The following is a 23,160-nucleotide window of genomic DNA, read 5'->3' as shown; positions in this document are numbered from 1 at the left end:
GGCAGGGTCACCGAGATGGCACTGTTTGGAGGAGATGACTGTAAAGCTGAAGCAATAAGCACGAAGTGAAGTTAACTGCACCGGGTCTTTTATGCAGGGTGAAACTATGGGCAGGAATCTGCTGACAGGCACCTGGGTAAGGAGAGGACGGCACGTGCTGCCTCTGCACCACACTGGCCAGCACGGATGGAAAACACATTGGCTTATTTCCACAGGTAAGCCCTGACAAAGTCCCCCAGTCACCCCGGCGTTGCTCAGGCTGTAAGGGATGGCAGCATGCTCTTCCTGAGCATGGAGGTACTTAAATGCTGATGGCTGAGCAGACAGGGAGACAGGGGAGTCACTGCTTGCTCAGCAGCAGTTTGGATTTAGCGAGAGGCACCCTAACAGCACAGATTACACGTCGTCGTGCACGGAATGGAGAGATCATTAGGAGATGCCACTTGGGGCTGAGAAGCCACAGCAAGGCAAATTACAAGGGGAGAAGCCACGCAAGGCACACTGCCGGGCAACACGCATGCTGGGACAGCCAGAGGCGAGCCTGCAGATGGGTTGTAACAGCCAGCCCTCTGCCAGATGGAAATGCCCACTTCTAACACAGCCCAAGGCCTGCACGACCACTGAGAAATAGGAAAGAACAGAAGCCCGTACAACATGGGCTTTTTTCCTGGTTCACAGAGAGCTGTGAGGCTTTACAAGAGCAGTAACAGTCCCTAAACATTCAAAAGCAGTAACGAACTATGGTCGATTTTACAGGGTTCTCTCCACCTCAGATGCCCTTATATCTTACTTATCATAAGACTGGAGGGGTCTTAAGTAAGTTCCCAGAAGTGACTGCAGTTCCTTCGCATAATCTCGTTCTGTTTCCAGAATATTTTGCAACACCTAGGGCGAGAGACAGAGCACTGAGTAGATCTTTGTACTGGTGACGAGTCAACGGAACATGATATCAGCTTCCAAGTGTGGAAAAACGTGGAAGTGTATTTTAAGTCCATAAACCACATTTGTTAATACAGAACCCAAAATGCTCAGGAAAGCCATGGAGGGGGGGGGGTGGTGTCCAATGTGGGGATTTCACTTTGCAAACTGGGGGAAGGCCTGGAAAGCGGGTGTTAAGGGCTGCTCCTTCTTCTCTGGCAAAGCGTGAAGACAATGTCAGTTCATACCTGAGTTTAGTATCTGACCCCCGAGAGGCTCATGCCTAACCCTGCATGCAGAACTGGCTGCCAAGGTATGCAAACAAACGATTTGTGCATGCATCCTGGGAGCACCGTTTGCATGAAGGCAGGCAACAATTTAAATGCAACACTGACCAGACCAAGGACGGCTCCTGTGGCAGCTCAAGCCAGGGCACAGCTCACTTGCCACTTCAAGGATGTGCCGAGCTGGGTTTGGTCTTGCTAATCTATCTGTCTCCGGCAGCAGGGTAGGCAAACCCACTGCCTGCACGCTCCCAGTGAGCACTCAAGTTTCTCAGTGTGGATGAGCTTTGGAGACAGTGGAGGTGGTTCCCAGCTCTCTGGACATATTGTTTCTGCTTCGCTTTGCTTGAAATATATTTAGACATGCTGATGAGCACATTTCACCTCCGGCACTGAGAGCCAGGGACGTTCACATGCAGGCATTTTAAGTCTCTTCCACCGCAGGGTTTGCTCTAGCCTGGACACAGCGGGAAGGCACCTGCCCCCCTTTGCCAGACCTCACCGCTCGGGTGGCAAGATGGGAGAGGAGGTGATGTTTCTCCACCCCTTGTGCAGCCAGAGCTCATAGCCTGGCAGGCTGACGGGCTCCAAAGCCAAGCCCAGTTAATCAGTGCCAGGCTGTGAGCTGCAGCGGCTGCCCCTTCACCCAGGGCTGCCGCTGCTGGCAGAGGTGCAGGGCAGGCAGCTCAGGGATTAACATCTCCAGCCAAACCCCAGAAAGGGATCGTGGATCAGAGCCCTGATTTGGCTTGCTCCACGCTGTGACATTATCTCCTCATCTTTACCAACGGGAGATAGCCCACAGTCAATGGCAACGACTAGGCCAGGGACATCGTGCCTTATTCCCTGCTCTCAAGGCTGCCACCTCTGCTATATTATCTCAGCCGCCTACTTCGAGTCTCTCTTTTTGACCTCTTGCAGCAACTTCCATTTGTGGTTTATTGTCTCGTCAGCCTCGAATCAAGGAAATGGCAACAGCTGCATTTACAGAGTCACATCCCCAATTGTTACAAATTGCTTCAATGATTTCTAAGGGAAGGAGCCAGTTCAGAAGATTAATAACATGCTACTTACTAAAATGTACGATCAGCACTTTAAAACTTACCACAGGGTAATAATTCTTTGTCAGCTGAGTGCTTTCAAGTCCTTTTAATGCTTTGGGAGACAGTGGTTTATCTGTACAAAAAAATACATCAATAAATTACAGCGCACAGCTCTCATTATTCCAGCGGGAAAAGTCACTGCCGCACCACATCCAGCAAACCTAACTTCACCCCTGTGAACACCAAACTTCAACTGCAGGGTTTGTTTGCCTGCTCCAGAAAAACTAGGAGCAAACTGAAGGCGTGCATGACACTGAAGGCAGCCGAGCGAGTCACACCAGAAGCACTGCGCAGCCTCTGCCAACTAACTTACAGGTTCGCTCTGAAATCCCTGGCAGCAGCCCAGTGTCTGGCACTGTTTGGAGCTACAGTGTGGCATCACCCGGCCCACAAAATTTGGGTTTTGAAACTGGGTGTCTATCAGAAAAGCTGGATACAGCGTTTTGTTCCAGGTGATTCACAAGGCACTCAAAGCCAACACCAGCCAATACGCTGAACCCCGCAGTCATTTGTGATGCAAAATCCCTCTCTGAACAAAGGCAGATTTGCACAACAAGCTCCCACAAACCGGAGAGTCAATTCTCATCTTCTTCTGTATCTGCTAACTCCCTGCGGATGCCTCCGGCGCGGTATGCACGTGCACACACACACACACACACACGAGTCCCCGCTCCGTTTCCCTTCCCTCGAGAAGCCCACTCCCTGCCAGCAGCAGAGCTTTGCCAGATCTCCCAGCACGGCACCAGCACCGTTACCCCTCCAGACTGGGACAGCAGCACAAGGCCCTGGCCACGCCGCGCACCTCGTGCTGAAACGCTGCTGTGCCACGCAGAGCAGCCGGTCTTTCCTTTCTCCCTGCAGTCGCTCACAGAAGGCAATTATTTCCACACCGATAGCAGGGGAGAAGCTTGAAAATGATAAATTTAGCCCCTGGCAAGCGCAGCTTGATGCATTGTCTAATTATTGCCCTTGTAGAGTTTCCTGTCACTTCCAGCCGGGAGCTCTGCTCCTCATTCAAAGGCTCGGAGGAGCTTTGCTCCACACATCTAGTTATTTCCACCCAAAGGGCACGCTTAGGACACAGTGGAGGTACAGACACTGCTGAGAAACAAGTAACTCCATTTAGAGTGACAAGTCTCTCACTTTGGAGGAGAGGAAAGCAGCTCCCGCTGGCTTGCAGCGGGGGCTCCCCTCGGACAGCAGCCCCCAGGCAGCAGCCCTGGGGCAGGAGAGGGTCGGCTGATGGTCCCTGCATCCATCAGCCCCAACACGAGCACATGTCCTGAGCAAGCAGAGACCAGGGGAACGAACCCTTTCTCCCATATGAAACAGGTGCTGGAGGGAAAAGCTCTGCAGATAAAAATCTGATGGGCTCCTACATCGGGATCAATGGGAGACTTGTCCTTTACTTCAGTGAGGTGCCATTAGTTCATGCAGCTCCTGTCTCATTTTCCCCATGGGACTGAAGTTTGCTCTCCTTTTTTAAAAACATTTCTCTTCTCCACTCACTGACTTGATTAGTGATTCCTGGGTTGTGCCAGACAAGCCTTCAATCTCCGCTGCAACGTCCTGCTCCAGCTCAGACATCATTTCCCAGAGGGAAACAGTGGGAGATGAGGTATCCTAACAATCATTTTTTCATTTAGAATTAAATAAAAACTGGCCTAATTCTGAGAACTCAACTCATTAATTTTATTCCTCTTTCCTTTGCTTTTTTGCTTGCAAGTGTGGGAGCAAGGATGTCTGACAGGGGTTGCATACTTTGCAGCCACTTTGCAGACCACTGCTGGTGTCTCACAAGGGTGAGCCAGGGCTGATCCTGAGCCATAAAACCAGCACCGAGCGCACAACAGCTCTCTGTCGAGGATAAGCCCTCAAGGCACATTAAGGAATTAATGTTGCATTTTGTAAAAAAACAAGTTTACTGTCACACAGTGGCCTCGGAAGCACAATGGGGTGGGCTGCTTGATGTAATGCTACAGGACAGTTAGCCAGGGGCATGCTTCATGTCACCACCACCCCACATCTGGTTAAAATCACATCGCAGAAAACGTTAAGGACACTTGAGACAAAGCTCAGTAAAGGCCAACGTCATCAGATGGACCATCCCCCTCCCTCTTCCTTTCCCAATATCGCAGCAGAAGATGCATCTGGGGGAAAACGTACTATGTGAAATCAGCCATCACTACAGACAAAACCAGGGGACCGTTCCCTGAGGCCATGTAGTTTTTGCTGGTTTCCTCACTGCGACTGTGAGCATCCATTCCACCGCTGCCAGAAATGGCAGGATCGAACGCAAATACGTTGCCTGACCGAGGTCTCTAACAAAAAGCTAACTCTGTGCTCAGACACCGGGACGACCCGGCAGCTCCCCAGGACAAAGGGGACCCACGCAGCCCCCTCTGTTCTCATCCTCCGGTGACGTCCCCGCTCCTGCGCTGCTGGGGCTTGGGGGGGTGACAGAAAGGCACGATGCGCTGGGGAGGAGGGTGAAGCAGCTCTCAAGCAACTCAAGCGAAAGACTAGGCTTTACCCTTCTGGCCCCGTTCATCCCTCCACTATCCCTGCTGCTTAAAGGACGGACACAAACAGTCCTTAATAAAGAGCAGCAATTTCTCAAAGGCACGAGGATCTACACTGCATTATACCGCTGTCATTCAATCAGCCCTTGAAAGCAATTTGCTTACCGGTGGATTTGATTTCTCTGACGTAGTTGCTTGGGAACCAGCCTGTTTTTCCATTCAAGGTGCCTTCCCACCAGCCCCCTTCTTCAACCCGGGTGACATAAATAATGTCTCCTTTGTTAACGGAGAGTTCATCCTCATTGGTCTGCTTAAAATTGAACCTGGCCTTTACCACCAGCTGATGACTGCCATTCTCGGTCATCTCCTAAAGGAAAGAAACGTGGAAAAACATCAGTAAACAGTCCAAAAAAGCAGAAGCCACTAGGACAAGCTATTGTTCTTCTTTGTTGTGACAGCTGTTTTTTCAGTATTGCTCTTTATAATAGCAATAATGTCTTGCTTTTGTGAAAGCACTCCTGCCAGAGGACCACAAGGTCCCTCCCAAGCATTTAATTTACTTCCACAGTGCAATGGAGGCCAGATAAGAATCACTCTTCTCATGTCACAGAGAGGAGCACCGCGGTTTGGAGAAGCCACAAGACCCTCTCCAGCCAGAGCAGCAAAGCCACGATGGAGATCGGGGGAGAACAAGCCCCTCTGGTGAGCTCGACCCAGAGGTACCACTCATACCCCTCTGCCCCCACAGCCATCAAACCCTTGAGGAGATGTTAAAAAAAGGATACCACAGGCTTGGACTGCCTCCTTAAAACCCTCGCGGACTGTGAAGCCGTGCCGTTGGAGTCGGTGTGGGGACCTCCAGCCGCAGAGCTAAGAGACGATAGATGTGAACATGGCCCTTTTGACGGCTGATCTGGTGAGGCAGAAACAACATCTGAGTTTTAACCAGCTGTGCGCCATCGCTCTGCATCACAGCAAAACAAAGAGTAAGAGAAAAGTCCGTAAAGAAGACGGGAACAGGGCACAACAGTTGAAGGAGCATCTACCAGAGCAGAATAGCAAGCGCACTGCATCTCCAGCGTGGGTGCTCCCAGTCAACAGTGAGGATGGTTTTGCTGGGCTGGATTAACCCTTCCATGAGGGAAGAAGTTGAATTGTATCCCGATGCACTCCTAGGTTAAGACAGCTCTGCGGCCACACATTGGAGAGCAGTATGTTTCTGAAATCCCCCTTAAAACTGTGGAAAAACAGAACAACACTCAGCCCAATGCTGCCCAACTGGGAACGTTTCTGGGATCTGAGTAAGCACTGCTGAAGGTTTTTCAAAGTTTAGCTCGCAAGTGAGCGCTCTTAGGTCACCTCTGCAGCTGCAGCGTGGGCTTCCCCGCTGAGTGGGGGAAAATGCTGAACAGCTGGTCAACACAATCGCTTCTCTATTTAGATAAGTCCTTCTGGGTTCATTATACAGCTGAAAGAGGCTAGGCACAATTTTGATTACTGTTCATGGACCGTTGCCATTACCATGTGAGAGAGTGATGGAGACCGCGCTGAGGAAGGACAGGAGTGCCACCCCCAGGAGCCTGGCAGCCCGCGGAAAGGCTCAGACCATCCCAGCAGCTCTTGGAGTTGCCTCCTTCACGTGCTCGGAGCTCATCGTTTTGCAAACTAGTCTCTGGCCTTGTTCATGCCACCACCTGCCTGATGCTGGAAATAATGCTGCTGCTCTGACGCAGATCTACTGTGTTACAGATTCAATATTGATACCAAAAAACTTGCCAGAGGGTAAAAAGTTCCCTGGTCACAACTGCTCTGTGCTGAGATTGAGCAGGAATCAGAAATCAGAAAACACGAGCTCTAAGGCTGCTGTTCCCCCGTTCTCCTCCAGTCTGGATGTCATCATGGAAAAATCATTCCAAAGGGGAAGCTCGGTGGGAGTAACAGGAACTCAGCTGGGCTTTTATTCTCCCCAGAGAATTTTTCCTTCAACAGGAAAACACCTCATCCTTAGACTGGACCTGGAGCAACACAAACTGTGAGCTCCTGGAGAACGGACTTGCTTTGTCTTTCTCCAACGCCTTGCACAATGGGGACCAGGTCCACGATTACAACTTCCAGATGCCACTGCCTTACAAAACCCCAACCATACCATACCCACGCACCAATCCACCCAGTCCGTGCTCCAGCGATGGACAACATTCACATTAAAGCTCGCGTGCTGTCAGTGAGTCAGTTTTCTCTCTTGCCCAGCTCATTACACAACTGCCTGATGACCGCACGGTGAATTCCCAGCTCCCTGAGCTGCACCAACAGCAAAACCCCTGTGCATGGAAAACCCACTTTGCAAACACAGAGTGGGGTTTTTTCTCTGAAGCATCCCGATATATGAGCAGGAGCGGTTTCGGCTGCTCCCAGCGACTCACAGGCCAGGAGGGGTGGCCGACTGCCAGTGTGAGATATTCTTCCCCTGATTCCTTCTAAAAAGGGAGGGCACAGACCGCGAGTCCAGACTTCTTTGCTTATTCAAGCCATCAGCAACAGTCCCACGGAAATGACTCGGTTACTGTAGATTTTATGATTCTCCCTGCCCCTCCCAATCTTTCAAAGCTTTTATAAATATCTGCAGCAACTTAGAAACAAATGTAAAACTGACTTTGACAGTTTGGCAGGGAAGTGTATCATTTATATTGCATCATGACAGCGTCCTATTTTATGCCTGGTCCAGCATGGAACAGTGCTGCCATATGTTGCTTAAACTATGGTTAAAATAGCTGAGTTTTCTGCTCACATTCCTACACTATTTTTGGCAGATGAGCCTCGCCTGATCCAGCGCAGCTGGTTTTCCTCCCCTGCCCTCTCTTTCAGATAAAAGCATCAAGCTCTGTATTGCTGCTATTTGATGGACAGCCGCTGAACTCTGAGTTTATCAGCTACCAACGATGCCTCTAGTTATCTGCGTAACAACATCCACGAAGACATAAGGATTTGGACTTCAAATGGATGCTCAGAAACACCTCACAGCGCTTCCTTAGCTGTCACCCACTTCCCTCTGCCTCCGACAAGGGTGTCGGGATACAGCAGCCCTGCGGGTGTTGGGATGTGCAGGCATGCCAGAGCCCTGGCCACAGCAGGAGCTGCCGTAGCTGGTACCAGGCTTGTCCTGACGCTCCGTTCAGCCCTTGGCCTCTGGTGAGACGGACAAACCCGGCCAACTGCAGGGGCGGTTTGTAGGACACAGGCTCCTGCCTCCCAGGAACTTGGCCAAGCCACCAAAAAGCAAACGTTTTAGACATGTATTTATTTTACCCTGTGCTTTTCCCAAGGGTGCTCGCTGCCTGAGCAGCTAATTATATCGCAGGCATTGCGCTTTTTAACATTTAAACAGAAAAAGCATATGTTCAAACAGATGTTTGCCATGAAACCGAGACGATCCCAGCTTCCCTATAGCCCCGTCGATAGCGTGCAATAGAAACTATTCCCCGGCAAAGCCACATCCCGAGCCTTGCCCAGTGACCACACGGGTGAGCTGGCACACGGGTGGCTGCAAGAATAGAGTGGGGGCTGTAAATGAGGGGATGCAGTCTCGCCGTCCCGTCAGCACACACCCCATCACACCCCTCCGGTCCAAAACCAGGCAAGCACAGGGGCAGGGAAGCTCCTCACTCTTTGCTATCGGAATAACAAAGGTGATGTCAGTCATAATGACAGCATTTGCAAAGGTTGCTCCCGGTCTAGGTAACCTGCATTTTATCTCCCGCATCATATTGAACTGCTAGAGCTTTCTACGGGGGGTCACGGGGTGCTGTCATTTAATGGAGCGGTAAGAGGCTGCAAGGAGATGTGCTGAGACTGAACCACCATTCACTGACTTCTGGGGAGCGAGCCGGCGGCAGAGCTGAGTGCTGGCAGCAGAAAGGCAGCCTGTGAACCTAAATTTCTTCAGAGCAGCATATATGTGTGTATATGCACACATATACATATTATTATTATAGATATTATTATACATCATATGTTATTATACTATTATTATATAATATACACATGATAATTTATACAATGGTTTATATAATGCACAGAGTACATGTTTTATATACATACGATTTCATAAAGCCTCGCATCAGAACAGAACAGAAAAGAGGAATAAGGGAGGAGAAGGTCCAGTCTCAGCCATGAGGTTGTTTCATTGAATACCCGAGCAGCTTCTGCACTAGCGGCCGAGAACCCAAAAGCAAAAACTCAGTTGAAAGAGAAGTGAAACAATGCTTTCTGCCCTGCAAACTCTTCCCAAGCATCCTGCAGACCTGCTCCTCATCCTCTCAGAGACCCCGGTCCTCTCACCCCTCCCCGGAGCACCATGCTGTCACCATCCTCCCTGTTGAACTTCTCCTTTCAGAGCCTATGTGACTGAACATCACTTTAAAGCGGCCTGCGGGGAACAGCTACATATCTGGGATGGAAACAAGAGGAGCTGATTTGCTTTGCTTCAGCAGCCCACCCCTGCACCCAGGGAGGCAGGACAAGCCATCAGCTGGATTCCCAAATCTGAGAGCCTATTCCACGGACCCAGCGAGAGCACAGAAAGAAAAATCAATACAATTGACTGAGCATCTGGCAACAACGTTTGTTTTGACATTCAGTAAAGATATTATGCAGACAGATCTGTTTTTCTCTTCGGCTTTAAAACATGCTATTTAAAATCTGGTATTTGCATTTTGGGAGGTTCATGCTCATTTCCATCGAGGCTCCTTTATGACGACCTAATTTGAGAACCCTTAATGCTGTCAAAACTGAGCAGAGGTCCCTCAGTGTAAAGCAATAATAATCAAGCCCTGCAAAGTGCGTACAGCAACTCTGGAACGCTACATCTAAACCCGGAGTTAGTAGAAGCATGAAATGTCGATCCCACCATCCAGCATCAGGCATCACTGCTGGCAGCACAATTTGCCAAGCCTCTAGAAATCATCACAAACTAAGAATTACCAAAAAAAAACCCCACCCCACTCCCACAAATATATGAGAGAGCATTTGAAAAGATGACAGAAAAAAACCCCTTTTTTCTTACCTTCGGTAGCTTTATTTACAGCTGTTAATGTACTCAGGACCTTGGAGAACTGTTCTCCGGCGTACAAATCATGTGGATCAAACACCTGCGAAAGAGGAACTTGGTGAGTTGAGCACAAAACATCTTACTCTGGCCGTCTGAGCAGCCCACGTAGAGGGTGACAGTGAGGATTAAGCAGCCCGTTTGTCTCTGCAGGGGAAGGGTGTTTATTCGGGGCTGACAAGGCCCATTTCCTTCCCAGCGAGTGAATTCCCGGGGTGGCGGTGGCAGGCGGCGTGGGAAGGGCAGGGGGACCCGGCAGCATTTGGAGTGTAACGCTGGGGAGAGGGAAGGAAGGAATCGGTGCTGTCTGCAGAGCAGGGACTCCTCTGAAAATCACGGAGAAGGTTACTGCTTGCCTTGAGGGAAGGAAATATTTTGCTGCTATTTTTGTTATCGAAAGCTGAAGAGATTGAGGCTGTACATATATATGTATATATACACACACGCATATTTTCCACAGTAGAAGAAACAAACGCATAGAATTTTCTGCTATTGCAATATGACATATTTAATACATTCGCATGTTTTTACAGGAAGCCAAAACCAGTTATTCTACGTGCAAAAATCCCACTCTAAAGAATTTTGCGTTGCTAAGGCTCAGCAGCAAAACAGATATACATAGTTAGCAAGGGCTTGTTTTCTGTGACTGAAACGCTGGACCTTACACACCCAGCCTGTCAGAAATCACCACCAGCTCAACGAGGGGCAACTGGGGTTTCCAGAACACTGCAATCCCCTCTAACACCTGGGAAATGCCCTCAAGTTCCTACAGACTGTACAAATCCTACCATTAATGAAGCAAAGATAAGCTATGGAAAAAGCCCCCATTATTGGTACCACCAAGGCACTACCTGCTAATCCCCAAATACACGTTGGCTTGCAGATGGAGAACACAGATCCACAAATCCAATGAACAGGAAAGGTGATTTTAAAGCTCCCCCAGCAGACACCATCTACTTACAAACACTTCCAACGTGCTCAAGAGTGTATCCTGCTAAATAAGTACACGAGCCTTAATTACCTACCTTTAGGGTAGTGCTGCCCTTTAAAAAGGCCCTTTCTTGGCTTCCACATACAGCTCCTTGACTACACTTGGCACATTTCAAGTTGGAAGGGGACTGGCCTCTTCCGCAGCCCTGGACGCTTGCGGCATCTCTTCCCCTCAACAGACACATCAGTTCAGCAACAAAGCCCGACACAGGCAGTAAAAAGGCTGCTCTTTGTTGAGAATATATTTAAAAATTGATGCAGCCACTCAATACTGGGAGAAAGGCTAAAGAAATTTAATTCACGCTCAGAGGGGGGGACAGCCTGCTGTCATTACAAATATTAAAATCAAGTAGCTCCACAGGTCTGATCGCAGCTACATGCTTCGGGGACACCCCCACCTACCTTGGGCTGTTTCCGAGCTGACCCACTGCCTGCACTGGCTCGGGTTTGCTCCTTTGCACCACGCAGACCCCATCCCCTCTGCCAACCGGTGCTTGAACTAGTTTCCCTGCCCTGCCATTGCAGCCAGTGCTATCCGAGCATCGCCGCCAGCCCTAAGCAGCGACGTCCGCGTCTCCGTGGAAAGGGAGACGGTAACGGAGAGCCCGGGCGCACGCTGACCCTGTTGGCAGCCGCTGGAGGATGCAACGTTACAGCAACGCGCCTTCACCCTCCTGCCAAGCAGAAGGAAAGCAAAGAGCCAGGCTGGGATGTTTGCGTGCATCTCTCTGGTGTGCCATTTTCTCAGTCATGCCCTTTTCCTTCCACTTCAGTAAGTCCAGAAAAACAAGTCCTGCCTTGAATGTATGGCTTGCTATTTTTTTTTTTTTTTTTTTAAAGGACCAAAGTGGTAAAATACATCCCTGATCCTTCAATGCACGGAATAATGCTGTAAGGTCAGTCATCAGGCTGGCAAAGTCCAGAGAAAAATGGTGGCAGAAGGAATATGCAAAAAATACTAGCACAAAAGCAAGCAGTAACTTTTAGGATTTTTCTTTATGGAGAAATTGTCTGGAATAGCTACTGTGTAACAATGGCTACGTGGAAAACTCTTCTGGGTCAGCTACTGTAACGTAAATATACTCTGCAGCTCATTCCAGAACAAATTCATCATACAGAAGTCCTCATTTCTGAGCTAAAAATTACTTTTTCTTCCAGCACAATCCGCCCAGAATTCCATTCCTAACTAAAAGAGAAGCTGCAAGGTTAGAACAGAGGGAGGAGAGGCTTTTTCGCTCTTAGCTCACGGGAGATCTGGTGGACGTACGCAAAACCCTGCTTAAATCTACGGCTGTCATCCGAGGATCTCCGCTAAAATGCTTTTCCGACTGTCAGAATCGCAGGCTGCAGCAGAAACACTCCGGCCGCTCCGTCAGGCATCACACAGGGCGAGTGAAAACCCGCACTGCTGCTGTAACCGTGCTCCGAGAGGCAGCGAGGAGGGGCCGGGGCTCGCAGGGCAGCGACCAGAAGAGCAGCCAGCTTGCGGGAAGGGCGGAAAAAAATCAAACCCGGGGCGCCCCAAAATCCCGGCACCGGGATGGGAGGTGCAGACAACTCCTCTGACCCAGAAGAGTTTGCCGTGCAGGCATTGTTGCACAGCAGCTATGCCAGACAATTTCTCGATGAAGAAACGGCTCTGACACACCCGGCGAGACGGGGACAGGCCGGCGGCCGGGAGCGCCTTCCCGGCCCCCCCCCCCCCCCCGGCTTGGGTGCTGCGGAGCTTTCACACCCCCCCGCGCCAAACCCCACATCAGGCTCGCTTTCTGGGTAGCAACGAGCCGCGCTGCACCTCTGGCAAGCTGAGCGGGGACACCCCCGTGGGAGCTGCCCGGTGCGGGGGTGACACGCGTGGGTGCTGCCTGGCGACAGCCCGGAGGAGCGGCCGGGGAGAGGGGACGTTGGCGGGGGGGGCGCACGGCGGGGCCCGCCCGGTGCCGGTGCCGGTGCCGGTGGCGGTGGCGGTGCCGGCGGCGCGGTCGGTTACTCACGGCGGCGGGCGGGCGGGCGCGCGGCCCCGGGGCATGGCGGCGGCGGCGGCGGCGGTCGGTGCGGCGCGGCGGCCGCGGCGGGTCTGACCCGGAGCCGGATCGCGGCGCGGGGAAGGGAAGGGAAGGGGAAAGGGAAGGGGAAGGGGAAGTGACAGGCGGCGCCGCCGCCCCGCTCCGCCCCGCCGCTCGCTGAGGGACGCGGCCGGGCCGCGGGGCCGCAGCTCCCTCCGCCGGCTGCGGGGCGGAGGCGCCGGGAGGCCCCGGGGCGAGCGGGGAGGGGAACGGGAGGGGAAGGGGAGAGCGGAGAAGAGAAAGGCCAGGGGAAGGGAGAAGGGGAGGGAAAGGGAAAAAGTAAATTAGGAAAGAGGGGTAACAGGAAAGGAGAAGAGGAAAGGAGACTACGAAAAGAGAATAGGAAGGGAGAAAAGGAAAAGAGAAAAAAGGAAAAGAGAAAAGGAAAAGAGAAAAGGAAAAGAGAAAAGGAAAAGAGAAAAAAGGAAAAGATAACTAAGGAAAAGATAACTAAGGAAAAGAGAAAAGGAAAAGAGAAAAGGAAAAGAGAAAAAAGGAAAAGATAAGTAAGGAAAGGAGAAAAGTAAAAGAGAAAAGGAAAAGAGAAAAAAGGAAAAGAGAAAAAAGGAAAAGATGAGAAAGGAAAAGAGAAAAGGAAAGGAGAAAAGGAAAAGAGAAAAGGAAAAGAGAAAAAAGGAAAAGATAAGTAAGGAAAAGATAAGTAAGGAAAAGAGAAAAGGAAAAGAGAAAAGGAAAAGAGAAAAGGAAAAGAGAAAAAAGGAAAAGAGAAAAAAGGAAAAGAGAAAAGGAAAAGAGAAAAAAGGAAAAGATAAGTAAGGAAAAGAGAAAAGTGAAAGAGAAAAGGAAAAGAGAAAAAAGGAAAAGAGAAAAAAGGAAAAGAGAAAAAAGGAAAAGCTGAGAAAGGAAAAGAGAAAAGGAAAGGAGAAAAGGAAAAGAGAAAAAAGGAAAAGAGAAAAAAGGAAAAGATAAGAAAGGAAAAGAGAAAAGGAAAAGAGAAAAAAGGAAAAGAGAAAAAAAAGAGAAAAGAGAAAAAAGGAAAAGAGAAAAGGAAAGGAAAAACAACAGGAAAAATGAGGGGGAAAGGATGGTGAAAGAAAGGAAAAATCCAGGCTATTGAAATGGTACTGCAGAAGGGCCTGCAGATGAGGCACGGTTGGGTCCAGGCAGTGAGTTCTCAGGGGCGGCACGTCCTGGCCGTGGCGAGCGCAGCAGCGGTGCTGCGTGTGCCCGTCCGTGCGGGGAACGCTGCTGCGGGGAGCACGGCAATCCCCGGCACATCGGCACGGCAGCGGAGCGCTGTGTTGACATCCTGGGTGAACCCCGGGTGTAGGTCCCAACCCTGTCGAGCCAGGGGTCTCTGGGACACTGGGTCACTCTGAATTCCGACGTACCAGTTCCCCAGTGCTTGTGCTGGTCCGTGCTGGGCAGGTGCTCTTGCTTTTGATGTTACCCAGCTCGGAAAGGTAACGTGGCTTTGGGGTGAAGCCAAAGCAGAGCAGGCTTTGGGAGCACATGAATGAGGAGCCAAGGGGGTGATGATATTTCATCTGCTGTCCCACACCCTCAGTGCAGGCACAAGCAGTTTGGTGAGGTTGCAAGCACCTCCAGCTGCAGAAATAGCTTCTGTTCTGCCCATGACTGCAACGGCATGCTGCAGGCTCTGTGATCATTCTGGACAGTCAGGTTTCATCCAGCTATTGATTTATCTTGCAGATACCTTCCTTAGTCCACAAAATTCAGCCCCTTGCCAGAAGTTTTGTGGTCATATTAGCAATAAAATGCTGCTGCTGAATAAAGGTCTTGTGCTTCTTCAGCAGTAAATGATGCTCAGGTATTGACCTGCAGCTGTTATATGCACAGTGGGGTCAAGGACAAAAGCAAAGACTAACAGTTCCCATTTGTGCCCTCAAGAATAAACTAGGCTGGGAGCTTTCTACGTGATTTTTCTCCTTCCTCGTGGTCTTTTTCCTGTATCTTCTACACTAGAGTCCACCTGGCCATCAGGACAGAACCTCTTGCCTTCCACTTTCCACCTCAACGTGCTTTTGCATCTAGCTGTCACTGCCTTAGCAGTACTCACTCCCTAGACGCGATCTTGGTCGTATGCACAGCTCAGATGTTGAAGCCACAGTGCAAATGACACACAACCAGCTTATTGACACTGTTCCTCAGTCCAAACCACCAAAGAATCCTCTAAGGACACTTAAGCTCCAAAGAGGTGCTCATGTCCTCTGCCTAAGTCCTCTCTCTCAACAGAGCTGGGCTGACAGATGTTCTTATGACTTTGATGAAACTCTAGCACTGAAAAGCATTCGGAAGATTTTAGACATGGTCTCATTGTTTCATCTCATTACAGCACTTGTCTAATTAGTGGAAGGTGTTGATTCCCCTGCTTGCCTTCTTTTTTTGGACTAACACATTTGAAGCAGCAAGGGTTTGTAGGCTTCAGTTCTGGGCTGAAGCTAAGGAAGAGTTTGGTTATTGATACCCTGCAATGAGATGGACTCTTTCAGCTCACATCACCAGCCCATAGAGCTGCTGCAACTTAATGGAGTCACCTGAAAGCAGGAAAGCCACGGAGTGTCCTTCTCTCTCCCTTCCACTGTGTCCAAATGTTTCACTGTTCCTGTAAAATGGGAGAAGGTGCTGTTTGCCTCGCTAGCTCTTTCTTCCGCTTCCTAAGATTGAGTTACTAGGACAACAAAGAAGGGTAGGAGGGAAGTGCATATGTGCAGCTCTGCAGGAGTGACCTCTTTGCATGCCCTCCCACTGGAAGAGATTGGCTAGCAGTATCTGTTCAGTGGAAGGTGGGACTTGGGTTTCAACTCGAAAGCTGTTGGAAACCCTACCTTCCACACTGATCACCTTCCCTGCACGCTAGCGATGCCCGGTGAAGTGATGTATTCAGCTCCAAATGGCAGCTGTACAAATGTCTATGAGAAAAACAACTTCAAGGCATAGTATGAAGGCAGCCACTGCTTTGGCAAAGTACGTGGAAGCTATGGGACGGTAGGATGGGATGCTAATGTCATGTATGAAGCTTTTCATGCTTGAGATTCCTCAGGATGAGGCCCTTTTGCACAAGTCAGTATCCAGAGTAGAAGTTGAGAGCTCTGAATTTCCTCAGAACATCCTCTTTTGCTCACATCTGCAACAGGAACAGAATCTCTGACCTTAACATGCACTTGTCAGTCTCAAGACAAGAGAAGTGGCTCAGATCCTGTCCTGGGCTACTTCTTCATATCTAAGGAACAAGAGTTCTCTGTGACATTTGGAGAAAGGCAGAATTTGACAGAACCATTAGGGTTTTATTGTCAAATCCAAGCTCTGAGTAAGCAGCAGGATGGCCATAAGGGAATTCAAACCTATTAGGCCAAGAACTTGCCTGATGTTAACTCTTTTCTCAAGCTAGGTCACTGGAGCAGAACAGATTTTCTATCCTATGCTCACCTTCCTTAGACATAATATCCGATCGCTGCAACTTCAGTGCTGATGGATCTTGGAACCAGAAGGTTCCTTGCCTGTTCTGATGCTCCTAACATGCTTTCAGAGCAAATGTGCTGCAGAGAAACCCACCCTGAAGGGCAGTGGCCCTTCCCAAGGCAAACTAAGCATCAGGCATAAGGGAGGACCACCTATAGGTATGCTGCTTAGAGTCTCTTTGCCAAGAGGCTCCAAACAGGGAAGCTTTTAGAAGGAGCAGATGGCAGAAGGTTTTCATGTCTCCTCTGGCTCTGCCTGCAGAGCACTCAGAAAAGCTGGCAATATGGGAAGAGAAGAGCCAGAGGGAAGCATAAGCACTCTGGCTTGTGCCATGTCTTGCCCACCATCTCAGCTGTCCTACCTCAAGCGTTCCTCTGCCTGAGGGTACAGAGAAAAGTCAGGAAGAAGCAAAATTCCCGTCTTCACTCGGTGTTCTAATATGACTTAATATTTTGGAAAAAAATAAGAAGAAATCATTTTTGGTTTGCTGCAAAATTTAAACTTGAGCTTGAGAGAGTTGAGCTTTTTATTCAGTTTCTGAGGTCTCCTTTCACAGCAACAAAGACAGGGGCAACCATGTGAGCACTACGGAAGTTACTGAAGGGTCAGAATATTTCAAAGATGAAGGGAGTTATAAGTCGGAAGAAAAAAGAAGTCAGAAACCTTTTCTTAAATTAAAACCAAAGAAGAAAAGGCACAGGGAGGCTCAGAGCTGGACACACAATGTTGCTAGTTTCTAGCATCTGAAATTGTGGAGTGTGACTGCAATATTGCAGAACTGGCTTTCAAAACTATGAGATGTTAAAGCACAACAGTTGAGGACCGTTCCCTTGTTCTATCTTTTAGCTATTTAAGACTCCTATTTTTTAGTATTTTCCACAACAACCTTTATGATCAGTTTTCAAACAGAAAAATAAACTCTCTGAAAAAGAGAGGAAATCACATGGTCAGTACCAGAAGACTGGCAACAACTGATTTCTGATGTGATAGGCCTTCAGCGATTCTATATATATCTGCTTTTAAAACCGGGCTGCTGCAGCAGGCTCTGAGAAATGAATTACTGGGAAACAACAGGCCAGTGAAACAGTTCTGGAACGAGCAAATTTTCATGCTGGTTAGCTAAAAAGCTCTGAAGAAAAGAAAGGCTCTTTGCTTGTTTTGACCTTCAAAGGAAAAGTGCAGGAACAGAGCTACCATGGGTTGGGCTTTTCTCACTGTGGTGCATGCATATTCTGTGCAATGCCCAAGGATGCCGTGCCTGCTTCTGGCAGAATTCGTGTTCAGAATATATTTTTTTCCACAATGTTGACCATATTTCAAACAAGACTGATGGCTCTTAATTACAGGTTTCTTTTTTACTGTAGGAATTTAAGTGTGATATGAAAGTCTGTATATTTTAAATCCATATGCACTTAGTAAAAAATGTGATGGCAAAATTAGCTGAACTCTTAAGTGATTCATTTAGACTCTGATTTTGAAAATATGAGCTATGCTTAAGCATACGAATCAGCATATAGATAGGATCAGAAATAGCCACTGAAAAGGTGTCTTTTGTCTTCATTAGGATTATTTTTATGTGCAAAGATCCATTTAATATCATGTGTTTGGCAGAACCTCACGCAACAGTTGCAAGGGGATGAAAAATACTGCAGCATTAAGAATATTCCACCTTCGTATTAAAGCAAAGCTAAAACCTGCAATCCCTTCTATTAATGAAAAAAAATGTAAACAGGTCCATACTGCTTAACTCTGTTTAGACAGATCTCCTGTTATTGCTGCATGTATTTCTACCTGACCATTTAAGTTTGTCTCTAAAGATGAGACGGCATTTGTTAAGGTCACAGTCAATACACTCTATTTCCAAATTCTCCAGACAGAATATTAAATTACCCATGCTTTAATTTCTGTTATTAATACAACAGATGAGGAATGACTACCGATTTCATCCCTCTGTGATCTGGCTTCTTTTCAGAAGGCTGATTAAACAAGCATTTATGACAATAAAAGATCCAAGTTGACTTACCTCCACTTTAAGGAGTGCGCAGCCTTTCAAGAACTCTTGAATATTACTGATGCAATCAGCTTCATTTTTAGGCTCCAGGCAATACTAAAGAAAGAAAATCCACTGAGATCATTGCATTACCTTCCGTATAGCCTCTATTCAGAAGGCCTGCATGAATATTGACATGTGCATTTTATACTGAATTAGGGAAGCTTCTTAAGGGGGCGGATGGGGGTGGCAGGCAAGCTGTCGAAGCAGGAAGAAAGAGCCACTGGAGGAAGTGATGCATACATCGACATGGTCGGCATCTTGTTTTGAATGTCAACATATGACAGTGCCCTAAGTGACAGTGGGAAATCGATGACCTTTAAGAACACACTGCCCCCAACCATCACATATAAGCAAAAGATAAGAAGCTGGCAAAACTGATTTTTGCATAATAAAGGTTCCTGTTTTACAGGGTGGAGAACCTGTTTTTTTATTTAAACAGCTTCTCTTCTGTTTTCCCATTTCCTATCTCATTGGACTCATTCCCTTTTTTTCTCCTGCAGCTACTTATCACACTTTTGGACTGTCTGAATATATGCCTTGTAAAACTCTAATAGGAGGTACTCGCATGGCTCAAATGGCTGCGGTACCAGTGGATTTGCTGGCCTTGGGACAGTTCAAAATGCCATGGATGCAAAGTTCATTATTTATTCCTCACCTAATCTGTTCTGCTACTGTATTTCCTGACTAACAAAGTATTTTACACTAAGAGTTCTGAAAGAGTGAATATATTTACAGTTGTAATTAATTCTATTTATGTAAATACAGACAAACCGCATATCCTTCTATTCAAAACCAAGATATTGTGATCTCTGGTAGGCCCGGTAGTTCCTGCCACTGAATGAACATGCGTAACTCGGCCAACGGCAATCTTTTAATTTTTTTTTCTGGGTGTAGAGACAAAATCAAAGAACTGAAGCTAGTAACTAAAATGTAAAACATTTACTTCTGATGCTCCTTGCTTATCTTAATTACCAAAGAAAACCATACTTTGAAATGACCAGGGTACTATTTTACTGAGCAGTGCTGTTTCAGGCTAGCAAAATACATCTTAAAAGAGTTACCTTTTCTGCAGATCCTGGAAGAAGTCGATTAATGAGTTTACAAAGCACAGTTCCATCTTTCAGAGAAGTTTTCAGAAACTCCTCCGGATCATCTACTATTTTCTTAGGGGAATTTAAAACTCCTAATGAAATAAGCCACGTTACAATTTGTTCTTCTGGATTCATCGCGGAGAGCTCTGCCACCAGCGCAGTTCTCCTGTGCAGCAGCTTGCTGGAACCCACATCCGTGATTACATCTTCCTGCCTCTGCTGCTGCTTGCAGAGCTCAAGTGTGAAACTAATTTTTTTTTTTTTTTCTCTCAACACAGAAGCTCAACAAATCTTAAGAGGCAGAAGTACTGTAACTCTAAGGTAAGCAACTTTTTTTGTTCATAAAACATGTTTCTACTGCTCTGTTAAAGAGTGACAATGAAAGCAGATCTTTAACTACACATTTCCAATGTCAATAACAATAAATAGACGTTATTTTATGTGGATACTTGCTCCACCAAAAAGATCTTACCTACTGACTTCCTCTTTGTGGCAGCTGGCATCCTATCATCTGGTAAACTTGGTCTTAACTTGTGGCAATTGCCCAAAGAAGCAAATGTAGATTTGCAATGAGAATGTTGCATGGCATAGCACTGGAGGGATGTACTCCACCCTGCAGTGCTGGGGCCAGCTCGGGGGCCCCCAACAGCAGAAGGACCCGGAGCTGCTCGAGCGGGGCCAGAGGAGGCCACGGAGATGCTGGGGGGGCTGGAGCAGCTCCCCTGGGGGGCCGGGCTGAGAGAGTTGGGGGGGTTCAGCCTGGAGAAGAGAAGGCTCCGGGGGGACCTTCGAGCGGCCTCCCAGGGCTTAAAGGGGGGGCAGGAGAGGTGGGGGGGGACTCTGGGTCAGGGGGTGGGGATGGGACGAGGGGTAACGGTTTTAAACTGAAAGAGGGGAGATTTAGATGAGATCTAAGGCAGAAATTGTTCCCTGTGCGGGGGGGAGGCGCTGGCCCAGGGTGCCCAGAGCAGCTGTGGCTGCCCCCTCCCTGGAAGGGTTCAAGGCCAGGTTGGACGGGGCTGGGAGCACCCTGGGCTGGGGGAAGGGGGCCCTGCTCGGGGCTGGGGGGGGCACTGGAGGCGATTTAAGGTCCCTTCCAACCCAAACCAGTCTGTGATTCTAGAATTTGCAGTGTTAAAATTGAACTTCACACTAAAGATGATTGTGGGAAACATCATGATAACTTTAAAGAAACACTCTTTAACTTTATGTGGCAAAGCTAGTTATTAAAATTGCCTATAGTTTTCTATTTTCAATATCTGATTTTTGAAAATAAATTCAAATCATGCACTTTATACAGAAAAAAATTTTTTTTCAACTATTTTTATGAAGAAGTGCACATAGAATCCAAAATCATTATTTGAAAGATGATAATCTCCCAAAACAAACATCTGAATAACTTCAAAAAGTTAATGAATTTCAGTCCTCCAAAGCTGAGAAACTTCCTGTTTAACTTGTCCTATTAAAATGTCCCTTTCCACCGGCTCTTCAGCATCCACTGTATGGAGTAGTATGTTTGTCACCATGCTCTGGGCCAGTATTAACCACTACTGATCATATTGACTTAGCCAAGTTCAGTCATCTTGCCAATTTCTTCCTAACTGTCCTTTCACCAGAACAGATGGAAAATTAAGCAATTCTCTGTTTGTAGTGCCAAAGAAGTTGGAACATCACGGATTGAAGCAATACAACAGGAACAAATTATCCTAGAGACCAGAATTTCTCAGTGACAATATCCTGAGCCAATTCCTAACCCTGTTACTTGAAGCAACTGTTTTCAAGGCATGAGCGCTCCCAAACTGCTTAGGCTAGTCATTGAAAGGGTAGAGAAAAATAGAAGAGCAAAAGGATAAATTATATACAATAAGTACACATGGGTTTGTGCCTCTACTTTTCAGGCATTATGACTGCTACTGGGACCTGCGTAAGGATCATCTTTAACAGCCAACAGTAAGAAATTAGAATTGCCTTTTTAGGTTAAGACAGACTTGACCTTTATGAGGACATGGGGATGAGTTCTGGTACTCTGATGTATGGAACTACTAGTAACACACAGCTGCAGCCCCAGTGAACGATAAAGCTGGCTGAAGCTCAATCACAAAACTCACTGCCATCTGGTGAAGCACATCTACAACTGTACATATATGTGCAAAACATTTCAAATTTATGACTAATTGCAAGAACTTTAGGGGTTTTATTTTTCCAGTTCTCATAAGCACTACAATTTTGTAAAGTGAGTACTTGCAGTCTCCACTTTTGTAGCTTGCTTTTTCTTTTTCCAAATCTGTAGTAGGGAAGACAACCACTAATGCTCATTAGATGGGGACAATCATTTGTACATGGACGACATCCACTTCAGTCATCTCATCAGAACACGCCAGTTTCTGATGTAAAGAGCAAGAGAAATATTTCAACACAGGTAAAATTACACACCCACTTCATTAACTGAGTGCTATGAACCTGAACTTGGAAGAGCACTTAACGCACTCCTTCCCTAAAGCAAACCTGTCTTTGTATAGATAGGCAGGTTTAATTTCATGACTCTCAACATGCAGCTGTTGCAGCCAATTAATGGTTACAATTACACGAAAATACTTCCCACATCCTGAACAGTTACCAACTGCTTGTAAGTTTATTCAGAAGCCCCCAAATTTAAGACACTTCTGATTAGCCACCTCAAAGCCAACTGTTCACCGTTCAGAAAGGACCCGACTAAAAATGTTGCAGCTTGTTCACCCACCTCTACACTAAAATTAATTCTGTGGCAATCCCAGCATATGAAGGTATAGCCACCAAGCAAGGAACAGTTTCAGGTTCGGTCTTTGGAAAAAAATAATTCAACATCGGTTGTTAACAGGCACAAATCAAATGAACTGTCAATCGCAGAGTCAACCTCCACCCCCAAGTTAGAGTTTTATTTGCAGCCTGATTTACACCAGTGATGACTACGTAGCACAGGATTCTTTAAAACAAAAAAAAAGGGAGGTGGGTGGGTGGTCTATATCCAATTATCAAAGGACTGAAGGCATATACATCAGTGACAGCATGGTAACAGGAGCAAGTCAGGAACAGCATACAGATGTTAGAAAACATTCTAGAGGGATTCTCCTCCAAGTCACTCATTTTAAGTAACTTGCTCTTTATCTCAGCATGGAGGAAAAACAACCAGTATGAAGAACAATGCTCGAGTATTTTTCTGCTGCAGAACTTACTGATGCCTTTAAACTTCCAATGATGAAGTCTGAGTCAGCACATGAGCTAATTTACACTGGTAGTACATTCTCATTGTTTAGCATTTTAGGTAGGTATCAATCTTTTTTCATATGATAGCTCATATGTTGGCATTCCATTTTAGTTAGGATGATCTCGTTCATCCTGAACAGCAGTGCCCAGACTATAAGCTACTGCTGAAAAAGGAGTCTCTTAATATTACAGCGTATGATTCTCTCTGGCAGAAGATACTGATACCGCTTTGTAACAATAAACCTCCATCAATACATAATGCTAGTTATCTTTTCCACATACAAGTGTCACCAAGAAAGTGGGTTTTTTTTGTTAAATTAAAAAACAAACAGCCCAAACCCATCA

General features: G+C 47.4%; 1 protein-coding gene across 3 annotated transcripts in view; it reads right to left on the bottom strand.

The window, feature by feature from the left end:
* The window catches only part of ARHGEF6 (Rac/Cdc42 guanine nucleotide exchange factor 6), a 40,268-nt gene extending 20,522 nt beyond the window's left edge, over positions 1 to 19,746 (bottom strand). For 2 of the 3 annotated variants that reach the window (XM_032993789.2, XM_032993790.2), the window contains exons 1-7: positions 19,543 to 19,746; positions 18,452 to 18,535; positions 9,887 to 9,971; positions 5,613 to 5,740; positions 4,993 to 5,194; positions 2,308 to 2,378; positions 791 to 885 (exon numbers count right to left, since the gene is read on the bottom strand). In XM_032993789.2, coding sequence (XP_032849680.1) covers positions 791 to 885; positions 2,308 to 2,378; positions 4,993 to 5,194; positions 5,613 to 5,740; positions 9,887 to 9,971; positions 18,452 to 18,535; positions 19,543 to 19,707 — 830 coding nt within the window. In that variant the 5' untranslated portion in view covers positions 19,708 to 19,746. Of the gene's footprint in view, positions 1 to 790; positions 886 to 2,307; positions 2,379 to 4,992; positions 5,195 to 5,612; positions 5,741 to 9,886; positions 9,972 to 12,912; positions 13,033 to 18,451; positions 18,536 to 19,542 lie in introns of those variants that run through there. The other variant, XM_042807184.1, reaches the window with a different exon arrangement.
* Between the last annotated feature and the right edge of the window lie 3,414 nt (positions 19,747 to 23,160).

Source organism: Tyto alba, unplaced genomic scaffold (genome assembly GCF_018691265.1).
Source record: "Tyto alba isolate M040663 unplaced genomic scaffold, T.alba_DEE_v4.0 Super-Scaffold_5, whole genome shotgun sequence".
In the NCBI taxonomy this organism is placed as follows: domain Eukaryota; kingdom Metazoa; phylum Chordata; class Aves; order Strigiformes; family Tytonidae; genus Tyto; species Tyto alba.
This window is presented reverse-complemented; position numbering and strand designations above follow the sequence as displayed.